General features: G+C 50.9%; 10 protein-coding genes across 10 annotated transcripts; 6 read left to right on the top strand and 4 right to left on the bottom strand.

Moving 5' to 3' along the window:
- Positions 1-82: 82 nt before the first annotated feature.
- VE01_07512 (uncharacterized protein) lies at positions 83-3,939 on the bottom strand. Its single transcript, XM_018276946.2, has 2 exons — positions 3,530-3,939; positions 83-3,436 (listed from the first exon to the last, which is right to left on the bottom strand). The coding sequence occupies exon 2, from the start codon at positions 3,385-3,387 to the stop codon at positions 409-411; it is 2,979 nt and encodes a 992-aa protein (XP_018128727.1). The 5' UTR covers positions 3,388-3,436; positions 3,530-3,939; the 3' UTR covers positions 83-408.
- A 301-nt stretch (positions 3,940-4,240) lies between these two features.
- VE01_07513 (uncharacterized protein) lies at positions 4,241-9,586 on the top strand (the record flags this gene model as incomplete). The annotated part of the gene is made up of 3 exons (XM_018276947.2): positions 4,241-4,803; positions 4,871-9,241; positions 9,308-9,586. The coding sequence occupies exons 1-3, from the start codon at positions 4,513-4,515 to the stop codon at positions 9,584-9,586; spliced, it is 4,941 nt and encodes a 1,646-aa protein (XP_018128728.1). The 5' UTR covers positions 4,241-4,512.
- A 298-nt stretch (positions 9,587-9,884) lies between these two features.
- On the top strand, positions 9,885-11,527 carry VE01_07514 (uncharacterized protein). Its single transcript, XM_018276948.2, has 3 exons — positions 9,885-10,157; positions 10,213-10,664; positions 10,717-11,527. The coding sequence occupies exons 2-3, from the start codon at positions 10,222-10,224 to the stop codon at positions 11,441-11,443; spliced, it is 1,170 nt and encodes a 389-aa protein (XP_018128732.1). The 5' UTR covers positions 9,885-10,157; positions 10,213-10,221; the 3' UTR covers positions 11,444-11,527.
- A 424-nt stretch (positions 11,528-11,951) lies between these two features.
- VE01_07515 (uncharacterized protein) lies at positions 11,952-12,899 on the top strand (the record flags this gene model as incomplete). Its single annotated transcript, XM_018276949.1, has 2 exons — positions 11,952-12,034; positions 12,086-12,899. The coding sequence occupies 2 exons, from the start codon at positions 11,952-11,954 to the stop codon at positions 12,897-12,899; spliced, it is 897 nt and encodes a 298-aa protein (XP_018128698.1).
- Positions 12,900-13,266: 367 nt separating this feature from the next.
- PEX7 (peroxisomal targeting signal 2 receptor) lies at positions 13,267-14,881 on the top strand. Its single transcript, XM_018276950.2, has 3 exons — positions 13,267-13,596; positions 13,679-13,904; positions 13,954-14,881. Exons 1-3 carry the CDS (start codon positions 13,433-13,435, stop codon positions 14,596-14,598), a joined length of 1,035 nt encoding a protein of 344 aa, XP_018128731.1. The 5' UTR covers positions 13,267-13,432; the 3' UTR covers positions 14,599-14,881.
- VE01_07517 (uncharacterized protein) lies at positions 14,829-17,498 on the bottom strand. The gene is made up of 2 exons (XM_018276951.2): positions 16,918-17,498; positions 14,829-16,863 (listed from the first exon to the last, which is right to left on the bottom strand). The coding sequence occupies exons 1-2, from the start codon at positions 17,301-17,303 to the stop codon at positions 15,114-15,116; spliced, it is 2,136 nt and encodes a 711-aa protein (XP_018128697.1). The 5' UTR covers positions 17,304-17,498; the 3' UTR covers positions 14,829-15,113.
- A 394-nt stretch (positions 17,499-17,892) lies between these two features.
- Positions 17,893-19,156, bottom strand: RPB5 (DNA-directed RNA polymerases II 24 kDa polypeptide (RNA polymerase II subunit 5)). Its single transcript, XM_018276952.2, has 3 exons — positions 18,966-19,156; positions 18,833-18,912; positions 17,893-18,775 (listed from the first exon to the last, which is right to left on the bottom strand). The coding sequence occupies exons 1-3, from the start codon at positions 19,065-19,067 to the stop codon at positions 18,247-18,249; spliced, it is 711 nt and encodes a 236-aa protein (XP_018128725.1). The 5' UTR covers positions 19,068-19,156; the 3' UTR covers positions 17,893-18,246.
- Positions 19,157-19,551: 395 nt separating this feature from the next.
- Positions 19,552-21,724, top strand: VE01_07519 (uncharacterized protein). The gene is made up of 3 exons (XM_018276953.2): positions 19,552-19,834; positions 19,930-21,096; positions 21,153-21,724. Exons 1-3 carry the CDS (start codon positions 19,685-19,687, stop codon positions 21,333-21,335), a joined length of 1,500 nt encoding a protein of 499 aa, XP_018128726.1. The 5' UTR covers positions 19,552-19,684; the 3' UTR covers positions 21,336-21,724.
- A 116-nt stretch (positions 21,725-21,840) lies between these two features.
- Positions 21,841-23,696, bottom strand: VE01_07520 (uncharacterized protein). The gene is made up of 3 exons (XM_018276954.2): positions 22,951-23,696; positions 22,567-22,734; positions 21,841-22,504 (listed from the first exon to the last, which is right to left on the bottom strand). The coding sequence occupies exons 1-3, from the start codon at positions 22,962-22,964 to the stop codon at positions 22,042-22,044; spliced, it is 645 nt and encodes a 214-aa protein (XP_018128660.2). The 5' UTR covers positions 22,965-23,696; the 3' UTR covers positions 21,841-22,041.
- A 279-nt stretch (positions 23,697-23,975) lies between these two features.
- MTG2 (Putative GTPase) lies at positions 23,976-25,935 on the top strand (the record flags this gene model as incomplete). Its single annotated transcript, XM_018276955.2, has 2 exons — positions 23,976-24,075; positions 24,133-25,935. The coding sequence occupies 2 exons, from the start codon at positions 23,976-23,978 to the stop codon at positions 25,797-25,799; spliced, it is 1,767 nt and encodes a 588-aa protein (XP_018128659.1). The 3' UTR covers positions 25,800-25,935.
- Between the last annotated feature and the right edge of the window lie 11 nt (positions 25,936-25,946).

Genomic DNA, 25,946 nt, shown 5'->3' on the forward strand with positions numbered 1-25,946 from the left:
TCCTTGGTGATTGCCTATTGTTCACAGCGGACGTCACTATTATTAGTATTCACCTATCTCAGCCGCACCAGTCACAATTAAACTCCCATTCAAATAAGACAATCTGATTGTTCTTCTACTTCTACGGAGCGAGGAGGAGAGAGAGTAGTAACTAAGGTGAGTGATGCAGAAAACTAAAAACGACTAAAGAGAACCCCGCGATAAGGGGTATGACGTCGACTATTTACAACCAGTAACTCCCTAATTTGCCAACTCCCAGTTCCCTGCATTGGGTATTGTGTGTTTGTGTGTGTGTGAGAGAGAGTAGAGGTATTGGCGTCCATCCACCCCACTGTATGACCCACCGAACCCGCGGGGTCGAGCCAAAAATCCAGTCTTGTAAGCTCGTAGCCAGGGCCGGTTCTCACTTTAGAGCCCCACAGCTCCCATCCCATCAGTACCACCGGTGCGGAAGAACTCTGCCACGACGCCGACGGCGTATGATAGTCCACCAACCCATACGGCTCCGATCAAGAGCCTCTTGACCTTCTTCTTCCCCTTTTGCCTTCGTGCGGCTCTATCGTACCATTCCTGGTCTTTCCAGCCGGATCCTGAGCTACCGTAGGTGTGGCTTTCTTGGCCAGATTCCGTCCCGGATTTGATATGATACTCGGGAAGATCGTGGTTCACGAAACCAGTTGGGCTGGCAAAATTGCCTGTCGCGGGGCGGATGGATTGCATTCCGTCGATTGGGTTTGTCATATTTCTAGCCTGAGTTTTTGTCTCGGCTTTGGCTGCTGGACTCCCCTGAGGCGGACCATCGCGGACCTTTCTGAACACAAGCACATGTCCATCCCCAGAGGCAATTTCATAGCCCTCGTCAAGAAGCGGCGCAATATGTGGAAGGAAACTTGCTGGTTTTGATAGCCTGGGCAGGACCGAAGCTGGCGAGAGAGGCTTTCTGTGGCCGGGAGGTACGATAGATGTCGTTTCAGTGGTCAGAATGGATTTGGTGTCTGGGTTATAGGCGACAATCTTGTAGAGCGTTGGTTGCTGTTCTGCTGCGCCGTAGGAGTCCTGATATATGCTCACTAATTCCTTGACGAATGCCGACTTCAGTCTAGCCTCCTCGCCTTTGATATTTACTTTCTTGCCTTTAGATCCCTTCACTGCTTTTGCAGTTGGCGGCAAATCTGTGCCGTATGAAGAAACAAACACAAATGACTCGGGCTCTCCATCCTTAGCGCTGGAGCCAGCTTGGTCTTGCTTCAGAGATGAAGGCTCGGAGGCAGGTATCTTTCCAGCTTCACGTTTGTCTAGCTCGGCAATCTCCCTGAGGCGGGCATTTACTTTCCCACGAAGATGTCCCTGGTGGTTCAGCAATTCGCTTCTTTCAATCTCAAACTCCTGAGCACGTTCGCGCGCGGCACGGATTTTATCACTCTTTGCAACAGCTTCAATATCCTTTGAGAATTGGGTCGAGGATGCTTCAAAATCCTCTTCCATCTTTCTTCTCCTGGCCTGTTTCTCTTTCTTGGACTCTTTCCTGGAGCTCTTTATTATCTTAGACGATGTATCCTTTTCCTGCTTACCGGATGATTTTTGTTCGGCGGTGTTCGGTACCAATTGGGCAGCACGCTCAGCGTCAAAGTCTTCATCGAAGAAAAAGTTGTCATTTTCAAGCCTGGGTTCCCATTTCTGGTCAAATTCGTTAAGAGCTTTGTTGACTGGGTCTGCTGGAGGTGGGAAATGTCCATCTGGCTCGTTATGTCTGAAAGGTACGTAAGCATCAAGCTCAGGGTCCCATTTCTGATCGAACTCGTTTAGAGCCTGTTCTACAGGGTCAACTGGTGGTGGAAAATGTCCGTCTGGCTCGTTGTGTCGGAAGGGTACGTAAGCATCAAGCTCAGGATCCCATTTCTGATCGAATTCATTTAAACCCTGCTCTACAGGGTCAGGCGGTGGCGGAAAATGCCCATCTGGTTCATTGTGTCTGAAAGCGGTGTACGCTTTAAGCTCGGGATCCGATTTCTTATCAAGATCATCCAGAGCTTGGTTTACAGGGTTGGGTGGCGGTGGAATATGTCCATTTGGCTCATTGTGGCGGAAAGCTGTGTAGGCCTTAAGCTCGGGGTCCCATTCCTGGTCGAACTCATTCAAAGCTTTGTTCACGGGGTCGGGTGGTGGTGCAAATTGTCCATCCGGCTCGTTGTATCGGAACGGCTTGTAAACTCCAAGTTCATCTGCCAGCTGTCGTCTGTTTCCCAAGGTCTGCCCAGCAGAATCTGCTGACACTGGTGGGTGTCCATCTGGCTCATTGTGCCGGAAAGCCTTATAGATGCCAAGCTCTTCCTTTAGCGATCGCCCATTGTTTAGAGCCTGCTCAACAGGGTCTGGCGGCGGTGGAAAATGTCCATCTGGCTCATTATACCGGAAAGGCTTGTAGATGCCAAGTTCTTCCTCTAACGGCCGTCCATTATTCAGAGCCTGTTCAACAGGATCTGGTGGTGGTGGAAAGTGTCCATCTGGCTCGTTGTACCGGAAAGGTTGGTAGTCGCCAAGCTCCTCTTCCAACGGCCGCCCATTGCTTAGAGCCTGTTCAACAGGATCTGGCGGCGGTGGGAAATGTCCGTCTGGCTCATTGTGCTGGAAAGGTGTGTAAACCCCGAGTTCCTGCTCTACCGTGCGTCCATCCCGGTATAACTCGCTGTCTGTAACATAGGTGCCTTGACTTTGAGAAGCGGTTGTTGCCAAGCCATCAAGTGCAGTCTTAGTCGATTGTTTGGGAAGGGGTTGGGGGCCTGGGAATTGTGAGACTGGGGGTCCATGATCGTAGAATTTTTGGTTCGGGATATGGCTCGCTGGGGTGTCGGTCTGGGGGCTCAACGTGCTAGAATCTTGTTTGAAGACCTTTCGATTTGTAATTGGATCGATTTCGTATTTCAAGTTAAATAATCCGTCGCTGCTTGGGGTCCGGCCACTGTGTCCATCTGTCGTGGCCTTACGCGAGGTATTGATGGACCCTGAAGTAGCCCGGGCAAGGTTTGAGGCTGTTCGGGTGGCGTCATTCTTGAGTTTCTGCAAATTAACCCTAGATTTGTCTTCATAGAATGCGCTGCACATGAAACTCTTCATACTAGAGTTGCTGATGTGCAACCTGTGATGGCGGTTTCGGAGAAGCTTTCGATTGAGGGCTTCGATGTACGCACTCTTCGAAATCTTGTGGCACGCCTGGTGACCACGCGAGCCAGGCTGGAGGTTCCATGACCAGAATTCAAGCCTGATCCCTCGAGTCTGTTCGTGACGCCAGGGTGATCTTGAAACTGTAGTCGATATGACTGCCCTCGATGATTGAAGCTGTGGCAACAATGCCGTCCGGCCGGCCGGACCGAGATGTGACGCGATCATTGCAACGGCTGCCTCTCTTGTATCATGCTAGCAATCACAATCACTCTTTCTGTAGATGTCAGCAGTTATTCGCAATACCAAACGAGAGGGCATCAAGAAGCCAAGGACCTCGCGTTGGGTAGACAACAGAGAGAGCGCTTACCCGATCACGATGTCGATCCTTCAATGAAGCTGTCGTATCGGCTGAGATGCTGTAATACCTCAGTTCTCAGATAGGGAACGAGGGCTTATATGATTGATGGGTATGAAATTGAAGGTACTCTGTACAAGTATGTACGAGAGAAGGCAGGAACAGAGAGAAGATGTGTGTGTCAATAGAAGGGCTGAATGGTCTTGCCATGGACCTTGTAACCAATATTCGTGGTGGTCTTCCAACTGTTACTGTGACCAGCCAACACGAATGGATCGAACGGGGCGGGGTAGCCTTACTCCACACTCACGGACGCTCTTTATCCGCTAAGGTGACAAGGTACCAAGGTCCTCTTATCGGCCCAGAGATCGTATGAGGGATGAGGGGCGACTAGAGATTGCTCAAGATTAGTATACCAGTATTTGAAGCCCATAGATATTATTTATTTACCTCTGTTTATGAGTAAATGGTTTATTTATTAAGCCCAACTAATTAAAAGCCCTTTGTATTTACTATTGCTGTAATCGCCGTTTCCTTATCTCCAGTCCCTCTTTAGACTTCCGGGCGGCACGAGTACCTGGGTACTTGCGCCATACGCTTGTGTCACAATCGGTCTAGCGCACAACTATGACGGTTGGGCTGGTCACGTGCCAAATGCCAAGACCCTTTGCTTAGTGTGACGCACGCGGCGTAGGCGGGGGACGGTTCCAAATCAAAAATATACTTTTTGAACAGCTATACTATACCCTCAACTCTTCAACCCCAGCGCAACGGGACGACAAAGATATTGGCGTGCGTTATAATACTGGGCATAGATTGTATATATTCCTAGACGAACCTCGCAGACGAAACAAAGCTGTCTACCTGCCGACGACAAGGATGACGCCGATTTGAATACCCCGCAACGAGCTACCCCGAGCTACTTTTATTAACAAGGCTCGACCCCGAGCGATCTAGGCTCTTTGCGTCCTCTCTACAATATCAACCCCGCTACGATGAGCAAAAAGCAGTTCAAGTCCCAGGCCTCCAGTAGCCGGGCCGTTTTTGGCAATGGCGCTGGGTTTGGCGGGTTTGGATTAGGAGCTACAAGGAGCACGCTCTCATACCTGACAGAGCCGCCGAACCTCACCTCCATATCTGACCCGAATGTTGTAGTGGCGTTCAAGAACTTGTTGAAGAAGGATAGCACGACGAAGGCCAAGGGCTTGGAAGACCTCCGCCTACATGTCCTCTCAAGTCCGCACGAGCAGGGCGGAGGCGTGGAACAGTCTATACTGGAAGCTTGGGTGCGTCTCTTATTACGTTTAGAAGGCCAACGCCTGCAATGTACTATTTTAGTAATATATCTCATAGGTCAAATTATATCCTCGCATCTCAATAGACAATTCCCGCCGAGTACGTGAGCTGTCTCACACCTTGCAATATGAGCTTCTCAAGTCAGCCAAGAAGAGCATGGAGAAATTTATACCCAATATTGTTGGAGCCTGGTTAGCTGGGACATATGATAGGGACAGGCCAGTGTCGAAGGCAGCTTCCGATGGCTTGAACTCTTTCTTCGGCACCGAAGAGAAGATGCTCTTGTTCTGGCGGCGTTGCCAGGTCCAGATCCTTGAATTCGCACAAGAAGCTATTTTGGAAACACCCGAGACTCTTAGTGACGAGAGAACTGTGAACGCCGACGAATCCCAAGCCAAATTTGACAGGGTTGTTGGCGCGAGTCTCTCCCTTGGCATCAATCTCCTTACGAAGCTCTCCAAACAAGACATCAAAAAGCATGAGGAGGACTACAAGAAATTTATTACAGGCAACAAGATACTCTGGGGCTTCATTGCCTCCAAGGATTCATTTGTTAGACGGACTACTGCTCAACTCGTTTTGATATGTCTGGAAAAGCAACCTGACTTCATCGAAGAGGATCTTGAAACTATTGGCACCACATTTATTGATACGGGTCTTCGCAGTCCCCAGCTAAGTTCTTCGCTAGCATTTACCCATGCCCTTGGGAAACTGACAGCAACCTTTCCCTCTGTGTGGACTACATCATACAAAGGGAAGAAGGCTCCCTTGTCCCGACTTCGGCGCTTCGTCGAGAAGGGTTCTCAGCTTGGGCCTGCCGATTATTGGAAGGCTTTGAACTTTTTGCTGGCCCATTTACCTTCAGGTGTTTTACCTACAGATATTACTGGAGCTACGGATTTCCTTAAATCTCTTGGTGATGGCATATCAATTAGGGATGAGCCGAGGTTGAATATCCCGACTGCATGGATCTGCTACGTCAACACCGTGAGGCAGTTGCAAAAGCAGTTGACAGACCCCAAGGACCAAAACCAACTCCTGGTGGCCACTGTCTACCCCCTATTCGAGCATTTTATCCGACCAACACCAGAGGGTAATCGCTGGGCTACAAGCAATAGCACAGCGGCGCTTGCAAAAGCGTTCCACCTATGTGCCGCTTCTGAGGCTCGCCAGTCCGATGCACCTTTAAGCCAAGAATGGAATCGCCTTGCAAACGAAGTGATTACTGGTATTCAGACATCACTTCCTGAGCAGTCAAAGGATTTTGAGAAGTCGCAGGCATCTGTGGCCTCGGAAGCGCACCGCTGGTTTAAACTGCAAGCTGAGATTTGCAAATACTCCGGGGCTGATCGTGCGGATGCAGAATTGTATAAGCATATTCTTATTGAAGCAAGCGCTTCCATCATAAGTCGTTCTTTGGAGGTGCTTTCTGCAAGGAATGGCAAGCCATTTGGCGCTGCAGGAGCTATAGAGGGTGCTTTGCGACTTGCACCCGACGTTGTCCTGGGCTCTACATCATCGGAAGAAGCCATAACCTCATTTTTGAAGACAGAGCTTTCAAAGCTCGTGACTTCTCCATCAGCACCGTATCTTATCTCATCTCTCAAGCTGCTTTGCACATTCCCTGGACAAGAGGCCGTTTGTTTGGCAATATGGGAGTCAACCATTAGTGGCCTTATAAATCTGCCTAACAGCACGCAGCAAGCAGTTGCAGCAGAAGCTCTTATCTCGTTTGGATTCATTAGCGAAGCAGCTCAGAAAAACGACGTCGTGCAGCAATTTCTCTTCTCTTCTACGTCGAGGTTTTTGCAGAACGGGGAAGCGGAATGGCGCCGTGTATTTGAAGCGGCTATCAAGTTCAATTGCTTTAGCGATGCTATAGATGCCCGGGTACTCGATACCATCACCGATGGTTTGGACACAGAAAATGCTGGATTTTTTAATGCAGTTGATGCTTTGGAATATGTTGTTGCTCATCGCCCGCAATTGTTGGAAGAAAGGGGAACGAGACATATCACGGTAATGACGAAGTTACTTGAGCTGGGCGAATCGGGACATCCTGGAGTGGTCTCCAAAGTAGGCTCTCTTAGAGCTGATATTGGTAATATTGGAACTTCTGGTGGACTTCCGCACGATAAGGGGTCGCCCATTGTTTCTATCATTCAAGAAAATCTGGAGAGTGTGGGACCGCGATCTCTGAGCATCGATACTCTTGTGGCTCAGGCAGAAGGGGTCGCCACTTCCAACGGGACCGCATCAGTCTCGGACTTGTTCCCAGACAAAGAGAATTGGCAAGAAGCACTTCGTCCGATACTTTTCGCCTGCGGAAAAGATCTTTCGTTATCTTTGACAAATATCCTCGGTGGCACTATTGCGTTGGCTTCTCCTGATGACTCTTCGTCGTCCGCCCCAATAGAAAGGGACTTAGATGGCTACTCTGCGGCTCTCCGAATGGCAATCTACAGCTCGAAACTCGTTGCACAGGAAAACATTCTGAAGAATGTGCCAGTCAGCGTTCAGATCGACATTATCTACCTACTCTGCTTAACAGTAGAGGTTGCAAACGACCAGCTCGGACTTCGACGAGGCGATCTGCTCTGGTCATCCCTAGATGAGCCCGATATTGAAGGCGACATCCAAGATTTCATCGCAACGTCCCAACGTGCTCTCGCCAAGATTCTGGACAAATCTGATGATTGGCTCCATGGCGAGGGGTCAGACATGGGCCACGCATTGGTTTCACGTCTACTCGAGGAATCGAAGGGCAACTCAACGACCGCATTTTATGCAGGCCGTGTTCTAGCCAATGTGCTATCCAGCCTTGTCGAATCGCACGGCTGGCACATGGCGGGTGGCGAGGATTGGCTGACATCCACAGATGCGCTCAAGTCGTCTACCCCGAACGGCTTCACCGCCGTTGCAATTCTGGCGGGCCTCAAGGAGAGTCTTGGATCTAGCAAGATTGTGAATAATCTGTGCAACCGTCTTGTCAGCGATGTTACTGGTCTATCTTTAACAAGTGCTAAGGCACCTCTTCTTCTGAGCCTTATGAACGCGGCATTAGCTGTTTACGACCAAGACAGCCTCCCAGTAGCGAATAACAGACTCGTCTTCGCAGTTAAGCAGATCACTGGCTGGCTGGAACAACCAGAGATTTTACACCCGGTACTCGCAGCACAAGCTTCTCGGAGTTTACAACTGCTGTTGCCGGGTATCAGCGAGGTGTACGGCCCATACTGGCAGATTACTATCGATTTCTGTGTCGCTTTCTGGAATTCCAAGCCGGTTATGCGGAATGCTAATATCTTCCTTCCTGCAATTCATACGACTTTGAGATTGATAATTCTGCTCAGGGGTCTCGAGGAACCGAATGACGACCTCGTGGAAGCGTTGGAAGATGCCGAACACGAGATATCACAGGGGATGGTCACCCTTTTGGCCTTGAATAGACCAGAAGTGGAGACTCAACCGTGGAGAATTGTGAACGAGTTGATATACAGACAGGTCACAAAGGTGCCCTTGAAACACATTAAAGACCTCTCTGATCTCTACCCCCTCGTAGCATCAGACTTCCCAGTCATCCAATCAGCCGCCTTCGGGATCCTACACCGCGCACTCCCAGCCGCCCAAGGAGATATCTCCGTCAACGTGCTCCTCGAGAAGAAAGACGCCCAACTCCCCGAAGAACTCTGTTCCCTCCTCCTCGAAGTCCCTCAAATGGAGAACTTCCCCGACGACATCCTATCCCAGTTCCCCCCACCAATCCGCACCTACCTCCTCTCCTGGCACCTGATATTCGACGCCTTCTCCACCGCCTCCCACAAAGTCCGTAACGACTACACCACGCAACTCAAAGCCGAGAACCTCATCACTCCCCTCCTAAACCTCCTCTTCGATATCCTAGGCCACTCGGCTGGTAAGCCGCTTAACCTCGATCGCGCGCGCCTCAAATCCGACGCTATACGCGCTTATGATATGGACATTGCATCCGCCGAGCCAGACGAGTATAACATGCACTGGCTCCTAGTGCACCTCTACTACCTCTGTCTCAAATTCACCCCCGGCCTCGTCAAAAGCTGGTATCTAGAGTGTAAATCCAAGCAAACCCGTCTCGCCGTCGAATCCTGGACCGAGAAATCCTTCAGCCCCCTCGTCATCGTCGACACGCTAGATGATGTTGAGATCTGGGCCGAGGGGCTGGAAGAGCCGCCAGAGGACGAGAAGGAGTTGATTGTTAAGGTGTCGAAGAAGTCGAGGGAGGTGTATGCGGGGTATGAGGTTGATGAGATGACGATGCAGATTGCGATTCGCTTTCCGCCTATTTACCCGCTGGAGAGTATTAAAGTCGATGGTGTGAATAGGGTTGCTGTCTCGGAGAAGAAGTGGCAGAGTTGGTTGATGATTATTCAGGGCGTTATTACATTCTCCGTGCGTTACTCACCCCTCTCCCCCCTCTCCCCCCAGATAAGAAACAAACTAACACTACCACCCCAGAACGGCAGCATAACCGACGGCCTCCTCGCCTTCCGCCGCAACGTCACTGGTGCGTTGAAGGGGCAGACTGAATGCGCTATCTGCTACAGCATTGTGTCGAGTGACAAGAAGATGCCTGATAAGCGCTGTCAGACTTGCAAGCATCTGTTTCATAGCAGTTGTTTGTTTAAGTGGTTTGCGAGTAGTAACCAGAGTACGTGTCCGTTGTGTAGGAATCCGTTTAATTATGGGACGGATGTTGAGAAGAGGGCGAGGAGGAGGGGGGGCCCAGAAGTGTAGATGGGGGGTTGAGGGGCGTTTTGAGAGGGGGTAGGGGTAGATATAAATAAATCATTTGTGAAGGCTGGAGTATGTTTTGTTGCTTTGAAGACGTGTTTATCTGTGAGTTTCTGTGAAAATATGTTGCTTTATGAGATTCTGTGAAAATATATTTTTCGGTGAGTTTCTCAGATATAAAAAGCTTTGGTTGAGATCTAAGTGATCTGACTGGTCAACAGGAACTCAACAGAAGGTATTGTGTTGTGCATAATTTTATATTTTACTTTCTTTGTTTCTCCTACTCGTTTGTGCAAACGCACTTTGCGTCCTCTGTTTATCCTGCTCAGTCGTGCAAACACATTTGGCAGCTTATCTATCTACTCCAGCTTGTTGTTTCGCCCGTCTGCACCTCTCTTGCTTACAACCCCAAAGGGACCCAACTTTCTGTTTCTTCTCCTGTTTACAACCTCGTCAAGCCACCTCAGGTTCACCATCCAGCAGCATCCAACAAGTCATAATTGGTGCTTGGGTCACCACGTTTTCATTTTCACTCAGAAGCCACCATCCCATTCAAAACCTGTGGATCCACACTGTATGTTCTTTAGTGTGCACAACTGTTTTGTTGTCTATGTTACTAACTTCTCTAGATTGCTACGATGGACCAGAAAGGCAGCAACCAGATTCGGGACTTCGAGTACGACATTGGAAACTCGGACCATATTGAATTTTTGCGATTAGCCAACGAAGTTGGCTGCCTACCTCACGGCCCAGATCATCATATTTTGCAACGTGGATTGGGAAGTCAAGGTCGTTACACTATCGATGCCCTCTTTCAAGGCGAAAGCTTCAAAGTAGTTCCGCTCCTCGCCAACAACTTTGAGCATCAGCATCTCATCCACTCCGGGCTTTTTATTAAATTGTTCCCTACCACCTTTCTGGATTACCTTAAATACGGTTTGCACACTCGCGAAGTTTATTTCTCTTTGGAAGACAGCAGCTCTATTACGCTCCTTATGCAGGGTGTTGAACAGGCTCTTCGTGAAGCTTTTGATCCGTCATCTACTCAAATTGAAGTATCCCCCAAGAAAAACTTCAGTCAGTAAGTCAAAATACCCAGCACTATACAATAGCAGCTATCTAACGAGTCATAGGTTGATGGGCCGGGAGACAGTGGAGATAATTGTTGGGGAAGGAGAGGATGCAAAGGAATTTGTGGTTCATAAGGAGCTCCTCATGGACAAGGTTTCCTTCTTCAAAAAGTTGTTTGACGGCGGGTTTCTTGAATCGTCAGCGGTCTCGGCAACCCTACCTGAAGATAACCCAGACGCATTTGAAGTTTTCGTCGAATGGGTCTATTGCTCTACTGTGAAATCTCTCCATAGCGTGGGACGTTCTAAATATGATCAGGCCGACCTGGCAATCTCGACAGTTGTGCTTGCAGAGAAGTACATGCTACCTGACCTTGGTGACTGTGCCATGAGCTTTCTTGCCAAAATCGGGGAGGATTTGGTGCCAACAATGTGTCAAATGAGCACGCTCTACAACAAGACTCCATTCACATCAAAGGCACATCTGTATGCTGCGAGGACGGTTGCATGGGCTTTGGTTAAACCAGAAACCAACGGAGTGTCTAATGCTTCGATACACGATGCCTGCCAAGATAGCGACTTGTTGCTCGACGCCATCAAAGAAGTGAGAGGAACATCTGGTCCCAGTCATAAAAGTGCTCATGACCATTCAGTCTGTGACTACCACAATCACCCCGAGATGCTTCAATGTCCGTACAAGGAGTATGAACGGACTTCCAACGATCAGAACGAGTGCTCGGACTACGACCGGAGCATCAAACGGGGCAGGCACAACAGACGCGGCAGGTAAATCTAACAAAATAACCACAACCAGCACAGACAGCATAGATAGCATAGATAGCATAGCTGCTATATGCAACTAATTCAATACAGAAAGTTTTTCGCATAAGAATCTCCGTCTAAATAAATACCTGGCTCATGAGAATTTGATATCAGGTCCCGCCATATTTTGTATGAGATAAGAATGCCCTTCACAATATGCTATGCCTGGTCCCGAGCCCATTATTATTACGATTAATATACGAAGTAGTGCACCCTCTGTACTTGTAAGACGATAAATCACAGTATGTAAGAGCAGTGTGAGTGATGGATATTATATTGTGCTGTACCGCATAATTGACGCCGTTATCTGAATCTTATTTTACAGTGGCGCATGGCCTAGTACTTGTGTGAATACCCCGAAGTGGTATTCATCATACTTATTTACTATGCTCTATAAGAGGATGTCGAGATTTCGATTATAATGCCAATGGCCCTCTGAGTTAACCAGCCAGTTGGACAACTATACGATAGCAGCCATGTCTCAAAAAGCCAGTTCCAAAAGAAACAACAAGCAAGCTTCCCAAGTAAAACCCTCGTCATTGCCTCCTTTATTTAGTGAGTGAGTATTGGAACCCAATGGTAGGATATATTCGATATTCTAACAATAAAGGACATTTGGCACAGAAACCGTCCAGATCACAGTCGGCGACGATGGATTCAAGCGCACGTTTACTGTGCACAAAAATCTCCTTGCCTCAAAATCAAGATTCTTTTCCGCCATTTTCGACAGCAACTTCCTTGAAGCCGTAACATCAAACGCTTCTTTTCCCGATGACGATCCGAGCGCATTCGAAGCGCTCATGGAGTGGATTTACTACGACAGTCTGAAAACCATAGGTCTCAATAGCAACCATACACAAGAAGAGGGGCGGGAGAATATGAGAAAGATAATAGCGACATTAGGACTTGCGGATAAATATTGCATTGATGAGCTGGCGGATAGGTGTCTAACAATTCTATACCACCGCTCGAGGGAGTACGTTAGTTGCAAGTTGGACCTCGACATGATTGCCTTCATCTATGAAGAAACCGGCCCGATATCCATGGCAAGAAAGTACGCAGCATCTGAGCTAGCAGCTGCAGTTACTGCCACGTCCGTACTGGACCTAAGGGTCCGTTCGAAATCTGCTATTATTACAGCCTTGAGGATATCAGAAATCTGCAAGCAGAACCGGGATATTTTAGATGACTTATTCAAGGCTATTACAGCAAGGCCACAGTCTCCTGGGCCAACTACGGGAACATGCCAATTCCACCTGCACCCAAAGGTTGCGGTATGTCCATACCGCGGAATGGACGAAGAGGTTGCTGTCCGCCCAAAAGAAGACAGCTTGTACTGTGGCTGCGGGAGGTCAAGGTCCAGATGTAACGATAGACAAGCAAGGACTGGAAAACGGTGTCCTGCGTTTGGTAGACCGAGATAGAGATTGGCTGGTATTGATTGAACTGAAGCCAGGTAGGAGAAAGGCTTGTAGTATTTAACAACATCCGTCGTTAATTTATTTCTTCATTTTTATTATTGGTAGCTTGATAAAAATAACCCCAGGGACGGTAGCACCGTAGATCAAGAGTATGGTTTCAGGCCTAACTTCATAATTTTTGTATATATATTGAGAATATTGCTCTCATAGTTGGATAACTTCCAATGTTAAAGCTAGAAATAACGGCCTGTAGTTGGAGCTTGGTGCTATCACGTGCAAGTTAGCTACGGCAGAATCGCCCCGTTAGTCTTACCGCCCACCCCACCCTCGGTATAACGACAATACTGGGGAACGGTTGGCTTGCCGTGGAATCATATTCATGTCCGGCCGGTTCTACAGACAACGAAGCACTCCGAGTATACGACTACTTCACAACAATGCTAGACTTCGCTTTTCCTTGATACCTTATTTCTACTGAACCGAAAGACAGTACCGCCAACATAAATCGACACGGCGCATAGCCCTACCCCGCAAATATGTTGCAATTCCAAACGCAAGGCTATAACGGCTATGCCGTAAAATACTCGCCATTCTTTGATTCTAGGATTGCTGTCTCGGCATCTATGAACTTTGGACTTGTAGGCAATGGCCGACTTTATATTTTAAACCTCACACCGAATGGCATTGTTGCCGAGCAAACGTAAGTCCTGGACCACTCCGATACCCCGCGCCCATCCCACCCGACATTGCGCTTCCGGAGCTCATACTGACAATACGCACAGATATGACACACAAGACTCCCTCTTCGATACAGCCTGGTCGGAAGCGCACGAGAACCAAGTAGCTGTCGGATGCGGCGACGGCTCAGTCAAGCTCTTCGACATCTCCGTCCCACAATTCCCCGTCCAGTCGTGGCAGGAGCACAAGCGCGAGGTTTTCTCCGTATTCTGGAATCTAGTCGCCAAAGATACCTTTGCATCCTCCTCATGGGATGGAACAATCAAGATTGTATGCTCCCCAACCCCCCTTGGATTAACCTTCCAACTAACATATTCAGTGGTCACCACATCGCCCCCAATCCCTCACCACCCTCCCCACCCACTCCTGCACCTACTCCACAGCATTCAGCCCTCACTCCCCGTCCATACTCTCCTCCGTCTCCTCCGACTCCCACCTCCGCATCTTCGACCTCCGCACCCCCACCTCCGCCGCAAACCACCTCGTCTCCTCAATCCCCATCCACACCCCCCTCCCGCACGTCTCACAAATCCAACCCGTCGGCTCCAACCGCCCACCCACCGCCTTCCAGCCTTCGGAAGCACTCACCCACGACTGGAACAAGTATCGCCCCAACACCATTGCCACGGCGGGCGTTGATCGCATTATCCGTACCTTCGATATTAGGAACTACTCTGCCCCGCTTACCTTGCTCCAGGGCCATGAGTACGCGATTCGCAAGATTGCGTGGTCTCCGCATCTTCCTGATGTCCTGCTCTCGGCTTCTTATGATATGAGCTGCCGTATCTGGACGGATGGATCGAATGGTGGAGTTGGCCGCGAGCTGGGTCGCATGAACGCGCATACAGAGTTTGTCACGGGTGTGGATTGGTGCTTGTTTGGTGCTGAGGGCTGGGCGGCGAGTTGTAGTTGGGATCAGAGGGTTTTGATCTGGGATGCGAAGAGTTTCATGGGTGGACCGTAGAAGGTGTTACCAAGGAGAATGAGCTTGAAGAGGTCGGCGGAAGGAGAAGAGATCGCAGGATAGGTCTGGAAACTCTATCAATGTAAATGAGGAGAGATAGCAAGCATATGGCGTTGAGGAGTTAGGTAAAATTATAGATGGCCTTGTGAATGAGGACTTGGAGACAGACACCACCACGATTACAACGCGTGACAGATAAGATATATAGTATAAAGTAGAGTTTTCAAATTATCGGTACTATACTATGCGTACAAGTTTATATAAAAGACAAAGCTTTCCCACGCTCTGCAAATGCCCCCATATGCGTTAAAACGAGGCCAGATTCAGAACGCCAGCGCCACCCAATCATCCATCCCTTCTATGATACAATACTGTGCTCTTCAATCTCGGCCCAGATCCTCAAATCGTACAACACGTCGGTAGTCGTACACCGGGCCCATAACCCAACGGGGCTCCCCCAAAAATTTCTATAATAACAGGATCCGAAACGAACCGCCTTTTAGGAAACAAGGTGCTTAAAACGAAGCACCGAAGTCCTGTCTTCCGCCACGGTCGTTGCCGTAGCCGGAGCCGCCATCGCGACCTCCAAAGCCACGTCCGCCGTCACGTCCACCGTCACGACCTCCGAAGCCACGTCCACCGTCACGTCCACCGTCACGACCTCCGAAGCCACGTCCGCCGTCACGTCCACCGTCACGACCTCCGAAGCTACGTCCACCAAAGCCACCACCACCACCACGGCCACCAGAGCTGCGTCCTCCGAAGCCGCCGCCGCCACCACGGCCGAATCCTCCGGACCTGCCTCCGTCCATAGGTCTTGGTGCCGGCTCATCATCAATCGAGTTGTGGCCAGAAACCAATCCCCTAACTCTGCTCAGGCCCAGCTTGTTTGCAAGCCCGTGACCAATCGATGGCGGGGAGTCAAAGCCCCATCCGTAGCGAGTCCACTGGTATAAGCTATCCATCAAGCCCTGCTTATCGCTGATAGATTGGAGCGAGCCGAGTGCCGCCTGGAAGGCAGCGATTTTATCGTATCTTGAAACACGCTTGGTAGCCTCGCCGACCTGGACAAGAATCTGTGCTGCATCAGCTCCAAGCTGGGCATCCTTAGTCATGTCGATGCGGGAAGTCTCAATCGTGGTATCAGGCTTGATAGGCAGACCCTTGAGAATGCGGCGAGCCTGGTTCATCTCGATATCGGTGAAGAGTGCGTAACCCACTCCACTCTTGTCGCCACGGCCGGTACGTCCAACACGATGGATGTACTGGTCACGGTTGGGGGGAACACCGATTTGGATGACGTGAGTGACGCCGGGGAAGTCCATACCACGGGCGGTAACATCGGAGGAGACCATAATGGCGGACTTAGCGCGACGGAAGCGATCCGAGACGCGAGTACGCTGCTGTTGAGTAAGCTTGCCGTGCATCGCCGAAACCTCAGCTGGGTGAAGCGGGTGAGTGCCGTAAAGAGCGTTATCGGATTGGCTGAGGGACTCGAGAATGCCAGCGTAAAGAGTGACGTTCGCGGTAGATGGCAAGTAGACAATAGCCTTGAATGGAGGTTGGGTTGGGTCTTGTGCGACCTTTGCGATCTCCTTTGTGCAGATCTCAACGAGGGCAGGTGCAACGTTTTCGAAGCCCTTGCACGACACAACATGTTGAGGAATCCTTTCGTGGGTTGGCGCCTCATCGCTCTTGACCGTCTGCACGAACTGGAAGTCGGGCTTCAATGTGCTCCTCACAAGGCTCATCACCTCGCGCGGTACAGTGGCGGAAAAGAGAAGGGTCTGACGATCCGTGATGCTTCTGTTTGGAAGAAGGTCGAGAATGGCCTCAATATCCTTGGAGAAACCTTGGTCCAACAGGCGATCAGCCTCATCAAGGACGACGGCCTTAAGATTGGGTGCCGAAACCCTGCTGTATGGATCGGTCAGGAGATCGTTGAGACGTCCTGGAGTGGCCACAAGCAAATGGCAGCCCTGGCGCTGCATTTGGTTCAGCATCGCCCTCTTGTTGCTTCCACCAACTGCGACCTGAACCTTGATGTCGGTGCCTCTGCAGAGCTTCTGGGCCTCGACGGCGAGTTGCTCAGCAAGCTCACGGGTAGGCGACATGACAATTGCACGGATATCCGAAGCGGTTGACCTGGGGCTGCGCATCCTCTGACCCTGACCCGCAAGTTCCGGGCTGGCCTTTAAGATGTTCTGTATAACGGGAATGAGGAATCCTAGAGTCTTGCCGGTACCTGTCCTTGCTTGCGCAATACTAGTTTGTTATTAGCGTTTATCTTAAAAGTGGCAAAAGTGAGGAGGTGCATACACGTCTGTTCCCTTCAGTGTCTCGGCAATTGTAAGTTGTTGCACATCAGTCATGGTTTCATGGCCCATCGTCTGCGTGATTTCCCTGATAATCGCTGGGTGGACATGTCCTCTATCCGCAAGTTCCTGGAACTTTGTGATGATCTCGACATCTTCGTTTGACCTCGCGATAATTTCATCTTTGGGATCGAAGACCTGCTCTTGGTCGTTGTGGAAGTAGCGAGTCGCAGGCTGGGCGTGAAGAAACCTCGCTGCAATGGCAGTTTTCGGTATTTGAATCGACTTGGAGGCAAAGACAGAGGTGCGCGAGAATGGGAGTGCGCTCCTCGACGAACTCTGGGCAACTCTGCATAGCGAGGCAGCGCCTCTTCTGCAAACATTGAGCATGGTGAGGTTGGAGGTCCCTCAGGGGATATAAAGAATTAAGTTGCTAAAAATGTGACAGTGAAGAGTAAAAAGAACGAATGCCACTGTTTGATGGGCGTATAAGGAAGGTAAAGGGGTGGAATTAGAAGAGGGCGGATGGAATTTGTTGCAGATGATTGATAGAGAGGCCAATATCTTTGGCCATCCAACAACTTCTTGGGACTTTTTTGACGCTAGTGGGAAACTTTCTCCACCAACCGCTAGGAACACGCGACCGTCACGTGCTCAGGGGCGAGGCTGAGCTAGAGCCTTGTCAAGCCCAAATGAGAGGTATTTTTATGGGACGAGCCACACGGAAGAGTACTGTACGAGTGAGCTGCCCATTTAATTTTTGATAGATACTATCTATACACGAGGTTTTACATAACAGGATTTATTATTGCAAGTGAAAAATACGGTCTATATGTTTAGTTTTTCCATGGTATGGTTATGGTCCCCGTAGTGGCGGGAGCCGCTACGGTTATAAGCATTTCTTGGGTGAGCTTGTGATGATGGATACAGCTTGTCAGCTTGTCATATAATATCCTTCACGTTGGAAAATAAGCATTTAATTTTGGATGATCCCAATGACATTGCGAACTATAGCCTTGTATAGTATCCGGCTCTGGATTAATATCTTAATCCCACTATTCGAGGAGGGAAAAGGCGTGGAAGTCTAACACAGTTTCCCGCCGATCTGCTCGATTGGACAGCACAGGTCATCATCTAGTACAGCCAAAGTCTCCCAGAAGCCCAAATAAACGGTGGAGTGCCGGAAATTCTTATAAAGATTGGTCCATTGTACTGTATAATACACTGCGGCTTGACCCCGTTTCCGCCGTATTTATACGCCTGCGCCTATGCATTTTCTACCTTGATAACGCCATCCAATAACTCCCACTGCTCGCACAGAAACCGCCCTGACTCAGACACACAATCTGTAACTGGCATATCGCCCAGCCGTCTCACTGGTCCTGATGATCTTGACGACTTGTCCTCTCCTCAAACCAAGGTATCTGGCGACTGGGTCTCCCACTTGGATACGAGGCAACTGGGTGTCCTTCAGGCGGTAACGCTGCAATAACTTGGATCGCTCTTCCTTGCTTAGCAAAACGTGTTTCGGGACCAATTCGTGGTGGGTGATGTTGACGAGTAGGTCCTGTTCCAGGAAGCACTCGATTCTGGTCTCTGACGCAACGGCGGGAACAATCTTCATGGCCGCGGGTGTGATGTGGACGTGCGTGACCAGAATGCCGGTGTGGAAGTTGCCCTGGGACAGAACCTGGGCGAACGATCGCATTTGCTTGATACCAACATTGGTATCTGCGAGGAATTCGATATAGATCGTGCCCACGTCAGCCTTGGGTGGGTTTGGGTTTGCGGCAGTTGCTGGAGTAGAGTATCGCGCGACCATCTCGACACTTGGACGAGCGGTGAAGATCATCTTCTTGCGACTGTGGCTAGGTCAGCTTGAATGGGAGAAATCGAGGGTCGTATCTGCTCAAACATACTCCGGAACGCCGTCATTTGTGAATCGGTTCTTGAACTCAGCGAGAGAGATGCTCAGCTCATCTTCATTCAGCTCATAACCCTATAGACCTTGTTAGTGATTTGATGTGCCAGCTCCTCACTGCGACGACGCACTCTGTCATTGACCATCTGATGAACGGTCCTCCATGCGCGCCAAAGCCTTGCTACCTCGCGATCAGCGATATCCCTCGCTTTTTGTTGGTCTTCGTCGGCCATTGCGATGGTCAAGTAGCCAGAGGTTGAATGAAGTTGTCAAAATGCGAGTTGTTGGTGTTGGGGTGTGATTTTGCAGTTCTTTTCTGTTGATCTTCAACTTTGAGGCAACAAAAATAGTGCTGCAAGGATGCAGCCCGCTATCACGCTAGCCAAAAAGCGGGTCCGAGTGAACAGTCCCCAAAAACCGCACAGACATGCTATCAAGATTACTCGTGCCGCTCCAAAAATCTGAAGAAGGGCAGTGTTTAGCTGAAGATTTATACTAATAATTTATAGAAATTTATTATACGTATAATAAAAATCGCTTTAATTTATTCCTTTGGCTTCATTTTTTAATAACTATCAAATTGAACGTCTGAAAATGGCGAATGCCAATCGGCGACAATCCACGCGGTTCTGCCAAAGTCCACCCCCAGCCGCGCTAAGAATTTCACTCGCTTGGACTCTAAAGTTGGTAGGCGCACTCCGAGAAAAGTGTCCTTGACTTTCTGGGACCCTGCAAGCTGCACCCTTTCTTTTGGACTGCGGCAATATTTAAAGGCTCTGAAAGTGGGATTCTTTGTTTCTTACTATTCCAAGACATTTACATATTCTTGGTTTGATTTATAATAATCATTATGTCCGAAAAAACCGCCCCAGCAGCTGAGACGGTGGTCTCAGTTCTAGCAGTCACCGAGAAGAAGAGACCAGAGAAGCCTGATGATGCCGCCTTTGAGGCAGCAAAGGAGAAGGCGAAGAAGGAGCACAAGGTTGCCCAGGATAAGTTTGTATGTTGACCTCCAATTCATTATTCATAGCTTCAATTAGTCATTATACGACTTCAAGCTCTTTCCTCTTCGGGACAGTGACTGACCTTCTCCAGAACGCTGCCAAAGCAAAGTTAGAGCTCGCCCAGCCAAAGAACAAGGATGGCACCCCATCTGCTACCCAGAAGAGACGCCAAGAGCTCCAGACGAAGCTCAACGAGATCAGAAAGGAGCAGGCCGGCGGCAAAGCTGGCCGTAACCAAGTCTTTGACCAGATCAAGAAGCTCGATGAGCAATTGAAGAGCAGAATTGCCGAACAAAAGGCTGCACGCAGCCGCGTTGCATTCAAGAATGTTGATGAGATCGATCGCCAGATTGATCACCTCGAGAAGCAGGTCAACGGGGGCATGATGAAGCTGGTGGACGAGAAGAAGGCATTGACCGAGGTCTCTTCGCTCCGCAAGCAACGCAAGAACTTCGCTGGCTTTGAGGACTCGCAAAAGGGAATCGACGATGTTAAGGCCAAGATCAAGGTTCTCAGGGACTCGCTCGACGACCCAGTGGCCAAGGCCCGCAGCGACGAGTACAACAAAATCCAAGCCGAATTAGACGTTATCAAGGCCGAGCAAGACGAGGTCTTCAAGAACATCCACGCCCTCCGCTCCCAGCGCGAGGATCTCTACAAGGAATCTCAAGCAAAATACCAAGCTGTTCGCGCCATCGAGGATAACCACTGGAAGGCGAAGAAGGCCTTCCAATCCCACGAATACGAGCAACGCCAGAAGACCCGTGAGCGCATAAAGGCCGAGCAAGAGGCATTCAACCTGCTAAAGAAGCGTGAGCGTGCCGAGAAGGTCCTTGCTGAGGCCAGCGAGCCCGCCTACCTTGACGAGATCCGCCGTGCCCAGAGCTTGATCCATTACCTTGACCCCAGCACCGCCAACGAGGCCTCCAAGCCCCTTCTCGCACCCAGTGGACTCACCGCCGAGGCACAGCGCACCGTTGACGACTCCGGAATTAAGGGCATGAAGGTTGCCAAGAAGGAGGACGAGGAATACTTCGCTGGAACCGGCGGCAAGAAGGGCAAGAAGGGACGCAAGGCCGCCGCCTCCCCCGCTGCTCCAGCTCCTGGCAAATTCACCCTCCCACCAGCTGTTTTGGAAGACTGCAGCGCCATGGGCATTGAACCCCCAATGAACGCCGCTGATGTCCCAGCCGTCCTCGCCAAGGCCCAGGAGAAGCTCGCATTCTGGAGAGCCGACCAGAAGGCCCAGACCGAGAAGGTATGCCATTCGAATTCCATCCATTAACTGCTGCAAATACTAACTAACTATCCCAGAACGTCGCCAAGGCCCAGAAAGACATCGAGAAGCTCGACGCCGAGGACTCCGCCCCAGCCACCAACGGCTCCAAGAAGTCCGAGGAGTCCGTCGTCGCCACCGCCATCGAGACCGTCAAGGACACCGTCGCCGACGTCGCCGAGAAGGTCAAGGCCGTCACCGTCGGCGAGGACAAGGAGTAAACCCCCTTCTCCCGCTCACCACTACCAAACATGGCAACATCCCCGTCATTTTCGCAGTTTCAAAAAAGCATAGCGTTTTGATTCAACCCCCGCACCCCTCGAGCAAAGCGCGCCTATTACACTCATCATCAAAAACACCCCCCATTCATCCGGTTTTGTTTTCAGCGAGCATTTTCGGATCCTTGGGAGATATCCCCCACCCTCCCAACCACTCTTGTTGCGAAACTTCAGACTTTTTTATCCCTTGCATTGTGTATACTTTTTAAACGAGGAGATATATTATTTTGGGCCACATCCATAATTTTCTAGGGTCCGGTCTCGGGTCACGTATAAAATAATGGAAAGAACTGGCTTATTTCATGAATTTCGTAAAAAAAAAAAAAGACGTGTTTGACATTTCTAACTTCCCATCATAATTTGAGTGAACCCGTGTGCTATGTTATGCGTGATAAAGTCGTTAATCTCGTAAGACGATTCGTTGACTTAAAAACCTCCCTCCCTCCCTCCCTCCCTGTGTCATCCCTTTGCGCAATTTAGAAGATGTGGAATACGCATGGCGCCAGTGCTATGTTATGCTCCCCGATGCCGAACCAGACGCCCCAGCGCGAAAACATGAGTATTGCAAACATCAAAACAAGTAGAAATCCAGCCACCCGCCCACACAGACATCGATCGTCGTTACATTCCCACCCTATCTTCCAGTCCCTCAGTACCGTCCACCATACGCATACCCGCTGCTCGGCGGCGGCGGTGGTCTCCTGATGCTTCCTAGACCCGGCGTGCTCCTTCCGGCCTCCACACGCTCCTGCCTTTTCCCCTTCCCTCCTCCCCCGCTCATCTCTCGCATCCTCGCCCCCGTCAGTGCACTCAGCGGCGGGTCCTTAACGGCCGAGTCGTCGTCGCGCGGCAGGGTGAAGGTAACCAGGCTGTAGAAGTACTCGAGGACCTCGGGGTAGCGCTGCACGCTGGCGCGCCAGTCTTCGTCAATACCCCGCTTCAGTTCTGCGTTGGCGGCGGCGATCTCGGTAGGGTGTGGTCGCGTGCCGTAGTAGTAGAGTGCGCGCTCGGTCAGGTGCGCGATGTGCATTGAGTGCGAGTCGCGGCGGCGGGTGGTGAGGACGTTGAAGTACGTTAGGATGTAGTCTTGTGCGTGGCCGCGGACCCAGGCTCTGCGAGGGAAGTAAGTTAGTTGCTGGTGGGGGCGATTCTTGGAAGGGGGAGGAGGTATTACCGGATGTCGGCGAAGAAGGTGGTCATCATCCGGGTCTCAGCCTGGCGGACAGCGGTGTCGAGGCCCTTTGCCTCGCAGTCGCATTGTGCGAGCGCGGGCGACGAGCAGATCGCACAGTCGGGATCCATGGTTTCGGGCTTTTCTCGTTCTCGATATGGGTCTCGGTCTCTGGAGGCGAGAGTCAATGAAGTGAATCTACTGGAGAGATTTGGAAAGAGGTGCAAGTGAATTGGAGGCATGGGTGTTGTGGAATTGGTGTAGCGCGGGTGGTGTTTGCCAAATGGGCCATGGGGGAAGGAAGGAAGTGAGGTTGAGGTGAAGTGAGGTTCATGTGTTGAGGGCTTGTATACTGCTGGACGGACTGGGAAGGAGCCGCCAACTCACCTTCGATTATGCATCGTTGGGAGTTGAGTTGCACGTCACAGATACTGCGACGCGGCTCTGCTTGGTGAGGTAGGTACAGTGCGGTTTGGGCCAGCAAGCACAATGGGCACCTGTCGGCAAACGCGACACGACTGGACACTGTGAAGCCACGGGGGGAAGGAGCGGTGCTTGAAACAGGTATTTATGGGTATTGTAATATGCGATAAGAGGCAAAATAAGAGAACAGAAGACGGAGAAAGAGAAAGAGAGAAAGGAAGAGAAGGAGAGAAGGTATTCCTACGTGTTTGTATCCCTTTCCCACCGCTGACAGAACAGAATGCCGACGATGCAGCGGATGCAGGAGATGCAGCTGCTGTGCTGTCGTGGCTCGAGTGTCAGTTGTTTCCACTCTCCACTCGCGGTGTGCAGATTGTAACGTTAAAGGGCAAGCTTCTGCAGTATTTTCTGGATGAATTGGTGAACCGGCAGAAGGAAGAGAAGGGAGAGGTGCATTCAATTGGACCAAGGCTCTATTCGACGGCCGGTCAAAGAAGCGGTCTCATGCGTCTTATGCAGCTAAGACGCGGATACACGCATCGGTTTTTGGTTTTGGACGAGTCGGGCAGGGCACTTTGAGGGGTTCAGGTCAGGTTGTTAGGTCAGTCAGGTAGTCCAGCCCAGCGCCCCATTGTTGACTGTGGAGGTGGTGGGTTGCCGAGGGAATTGGGCCAGCCAGCTTGACACGCACGCAGTGCGGTATATGTGTATATTGTGGGCTATATATGGGCATATATGGTTAATATAATATATAGCTAATATATGGAAGTATAACAATGATGCCCGTCTTTTATATCTGACAGAAGGGGGTAGTGTGTATTGTGTATTGGGCGAGGCTCTGTGGTAGATAATAGATTTAATGGAGCATTGTGATTGGTTTAGGGGGAATTGTAGGGAGTTGTAGCGTAGTTGTAGCGTACTCAGGGCAGATAATACGCTACGGTACGCTACGGTGCGCTACTAACAATCACTACTAGTGCCAAACCACCATGGTCCTAGAATATACGGTGGCCGAGATTATTTATTCCGCAGCCTCTATCAAAAAGTCCAACGAGGAGAGCGACGACGACGCTCCTTCCACATTCACCAGTGAGTGAACCAAAGGGGCTCCTTCCCCATTCACCATGCCGCCTCGATGTCCCACAGCCTCTGGGACTCTGACGCCATTCCTCTATCCCTTCCTCTGCAGCACCACGACTCCTCGAACCCTCCCGCGCCTGGCTCAAAAATGCTTCTCCCGCCAGCAACCCCCCCGACACCTCTCGACAACCCCCAGAGCCCTCTCAGCAGACTCCGACCCTCTCTCAAGCGTCCCAGTGCACCTCAATAACCAACCCATCTCGCACCTCAACCCCCCACCCTCCGACTACGGCCGCACCATCTTCTCCGACCGCGCCACCGTCCACCTCCACGCCGGCGACGGCGGCCACGGCTGCATCTCCTTCCTGAAAGAAAAATACATCGCCGCCGGCCCCGCCAACGGCGGCGACGGCGGCTACGGGGGTAGCATCTACATCCAAGCCGTCCGGGGGGAGACCTCTCTGCACAAGCTCGCGCGCCGCAACATCATCAAAGCCGGGCGCGGCAAGAACGGGCAAGGCAAGACCCGCGGCGGCGAGCGCGGCGACGACGTCGTCATCCAGGTCCCTGTCGGCACTGTGATTCGCGAGATCGAGCGCGTGGACCCGGTCTCGAATGAGGAGCTGAAATTGCAGTTCCAGGGTGATGCGCCGGAGGGGGAGGTGCGCGAGCATGCTGGGCCGTATAAATGGGATCGCGATAAGTGGCTGCTTTACCCGGCCATTACGCCGGAAGATATTGCAACTGCTGACTTCCCGAGTCTCCCGAAAGCGCGCCGCTCTCATCTTGCTTCTGCGCAGGAGATGGCTCCGATAAACCTAGACCTTAGCCAGCCGATGGAGAAACCCATTCTCCTTGCTGCCGGCGCCGTTGGCGGTCTCGGAAACCCGCATTTCGTGTCCCAGGGTGCCTCGCGCCCGAAGTACGCCACCAAGGGCTCTGAGGGGTTGCATATCACACTCGAGCTCGAGCTGAAGCTACTCGCAGACGTAGGACTCGTCGGGCTACCCAACGCAGGCAAATCGACACTTCTGCGCGCAGTCAGCAACTCGCGCGCCCGCGTGGGCAACTGGGCTTTCACGACGCTACAGCCTAACATCGGAACTGTGGTGCTGGACAACCACAAGGGCCGCCCATTGACCGTGTCAAGCTACGAGACCGGCGAGCCACGCACGAATTACACCATTGCGGATATCCCTGGTCTAGTCAAAGACGCGCATCTCGACCGCGGCCTAGGCGTCTCCTTCCTGCGCCACGTCGAGCGCGCGCGCGTCCTCGCATTCGTAATCGACCTCGCCGCCGGCGACGCCGTGACAGCGCTGAAATCCCTCTGGCGCGAAGTCGGGATGTACGAGCGCATGAAGATCGAAGAGGAAGCCGCGAAAGAGAAGAAAGAACAGATTGTGAAATGGAGCCCCATGCAGCCTAGCCAGGACGAGGACGAGCCTCGTGGTTCGAGCTATCACGATAAAGTACCCCGTAGCGAGGATGCCGGGGGGATTGCGAGTAAACCTTGGTTTGTGGTGGCGAGTAAGGCGGATTTGGAGGGGTCGCAGGAGAATTATGCTAAGTTGAAAGAGTATTTGGAGAGGGTTACGAAGGGGGAGGAGGAGCATCCTAGTGGGCAGAAGGATGGGTATGTCAAGGACTTGGTTGCGTTGCCTATTTCTGCCATTAATGGGCATGGGGTTGATGGGATCACGAAGTTGGTTGTGGGTATGCTTAATGCGTAGACCGCGCCGGGAAGGAAGGATGGGGGATAGATGTACGATATTGTACAGTACCATAAATTTGTATATAATGTATGATAGATGTCATTAATCAGGCGAACCACATACGGTTTAAATCAACGGAGTCACAGTTGCATAGCCATGAGATTC

Source organism: Pseudogymnoascus verrucosus, assembly GCF_001662655.1.
Source record: "Pseudogymnoascus verrucosus strain UAMH 10579 unplaced genomic scaffold scaffold_34, whole genome shotgun sequence".
NCBI lineage: Eukaryota > Fungi > Ascomycota > Leotiomycetes > Thelebolales > Thelebolaceae > Pseudogymnoascus > Pseudogymnoascus verrucosus.

Coding starts and splice junctions, on each gene's coding strand:
- VE01_07512 (XM_018276946.2), bottom strand. CDS start 3,387: ATGATCGCGTCACATCTCGGTCCGGCCGGCCGGACGGCATTGTTGCCA.
- VE01_07514 (XM_018276948.2), top strand. CDS start 10,222: ATGGACCAGAAAGGCAGCAACCAGATTCGGGACTTCGAGTACGACATT. Junction 10,665..10,716: donor CCCAAGAAAAACTTCAGTCA/GTAAGTCAAAAT, acceptor AACGAGTCATAG/GTTGATGGGCCGGGAGACAG.
- PEX7 (XM_018276950.2), top strand. CDS start 13,433: ATGTTGCAATTCCAAACGCAAGGCTATAACGGCTATGCCGTAAAATAC. Junction 13,597..13,678: donor GGCATTGTTGCCGAGCAAAC/GTAAGTCCTGGA, acceptor CAATACGCACAG/ATATGACACACAAGACTCCC. Junction 13,905..13,953: donor GGGATGGAACAATCAAGATT/GTATGCTCCCCA, acceptor TAACATATTCAG/TGGTCACCACATCGCCCCCA.
- VE01_07517 (XM_018276951.2), bottom strand. CDS start 17,303: ATGCTCAATGTTTGCAGAAGAGGCGCTGCCTCGCTATGCAGAGTTGCC. Junction 16,864..16,917: donor ACACTGAAGGGAACAGACGT/GTATGCACCTCC, acceptor ATAACAAACTAG/TATTGCGCAAGCAAGGACAG.
- RPB5 (XM_018276952.2), bottom strand. CDS start 19,067: ATGGCCGACGAAGACCAACAAAAAGCGAGGGATATCGCTGATCGCGAG. Junction 18,913..18,965: donor ATCAGATGGTCAATGACAGA/GTGCGTCGTCGC, acceptor CAAGGTCTATAG/GGTTATGAGCTGAATGAAGA. Junction 18,776..18,832: donor ACAAATGACGGCGTTCCGGA/GTATGTTTGAGC, acceptor ACCTAGCCACAG/TCGCAAGAAGATGATCTTCA.
- VE01_07519 (XM_018276953.2), top strand. CDS start 19,685: ATGTCCGAAAAAACCGCCCCAGCAGCTGAGACGGTGGTCTCAGTTCTA. Junction 19,835..19,929: donor AGGTTGCCCAGGATAAGTTT/GTATGTTGACCT, acceptor GACCTTCTCCAG/AACGCTGCCAAAGCAAAGTT. Junction 21,097..21,152: donor AGAAGGCCCAGACCGAGAAG/GTATGCCATTCG, acceptor TAACTATCCCAG/AACGTCGCCAAGGCCCAGAA.
- VE01_07520 (XM_018276954.2), bottom strand. Junction 22,505..22,566: donor ACCTTCTTCGCCGACATCCG/GTAATACCTCCT, acceptor CTTCCCTCGCAG/AGCCTGGGTCCGCGGCCACG.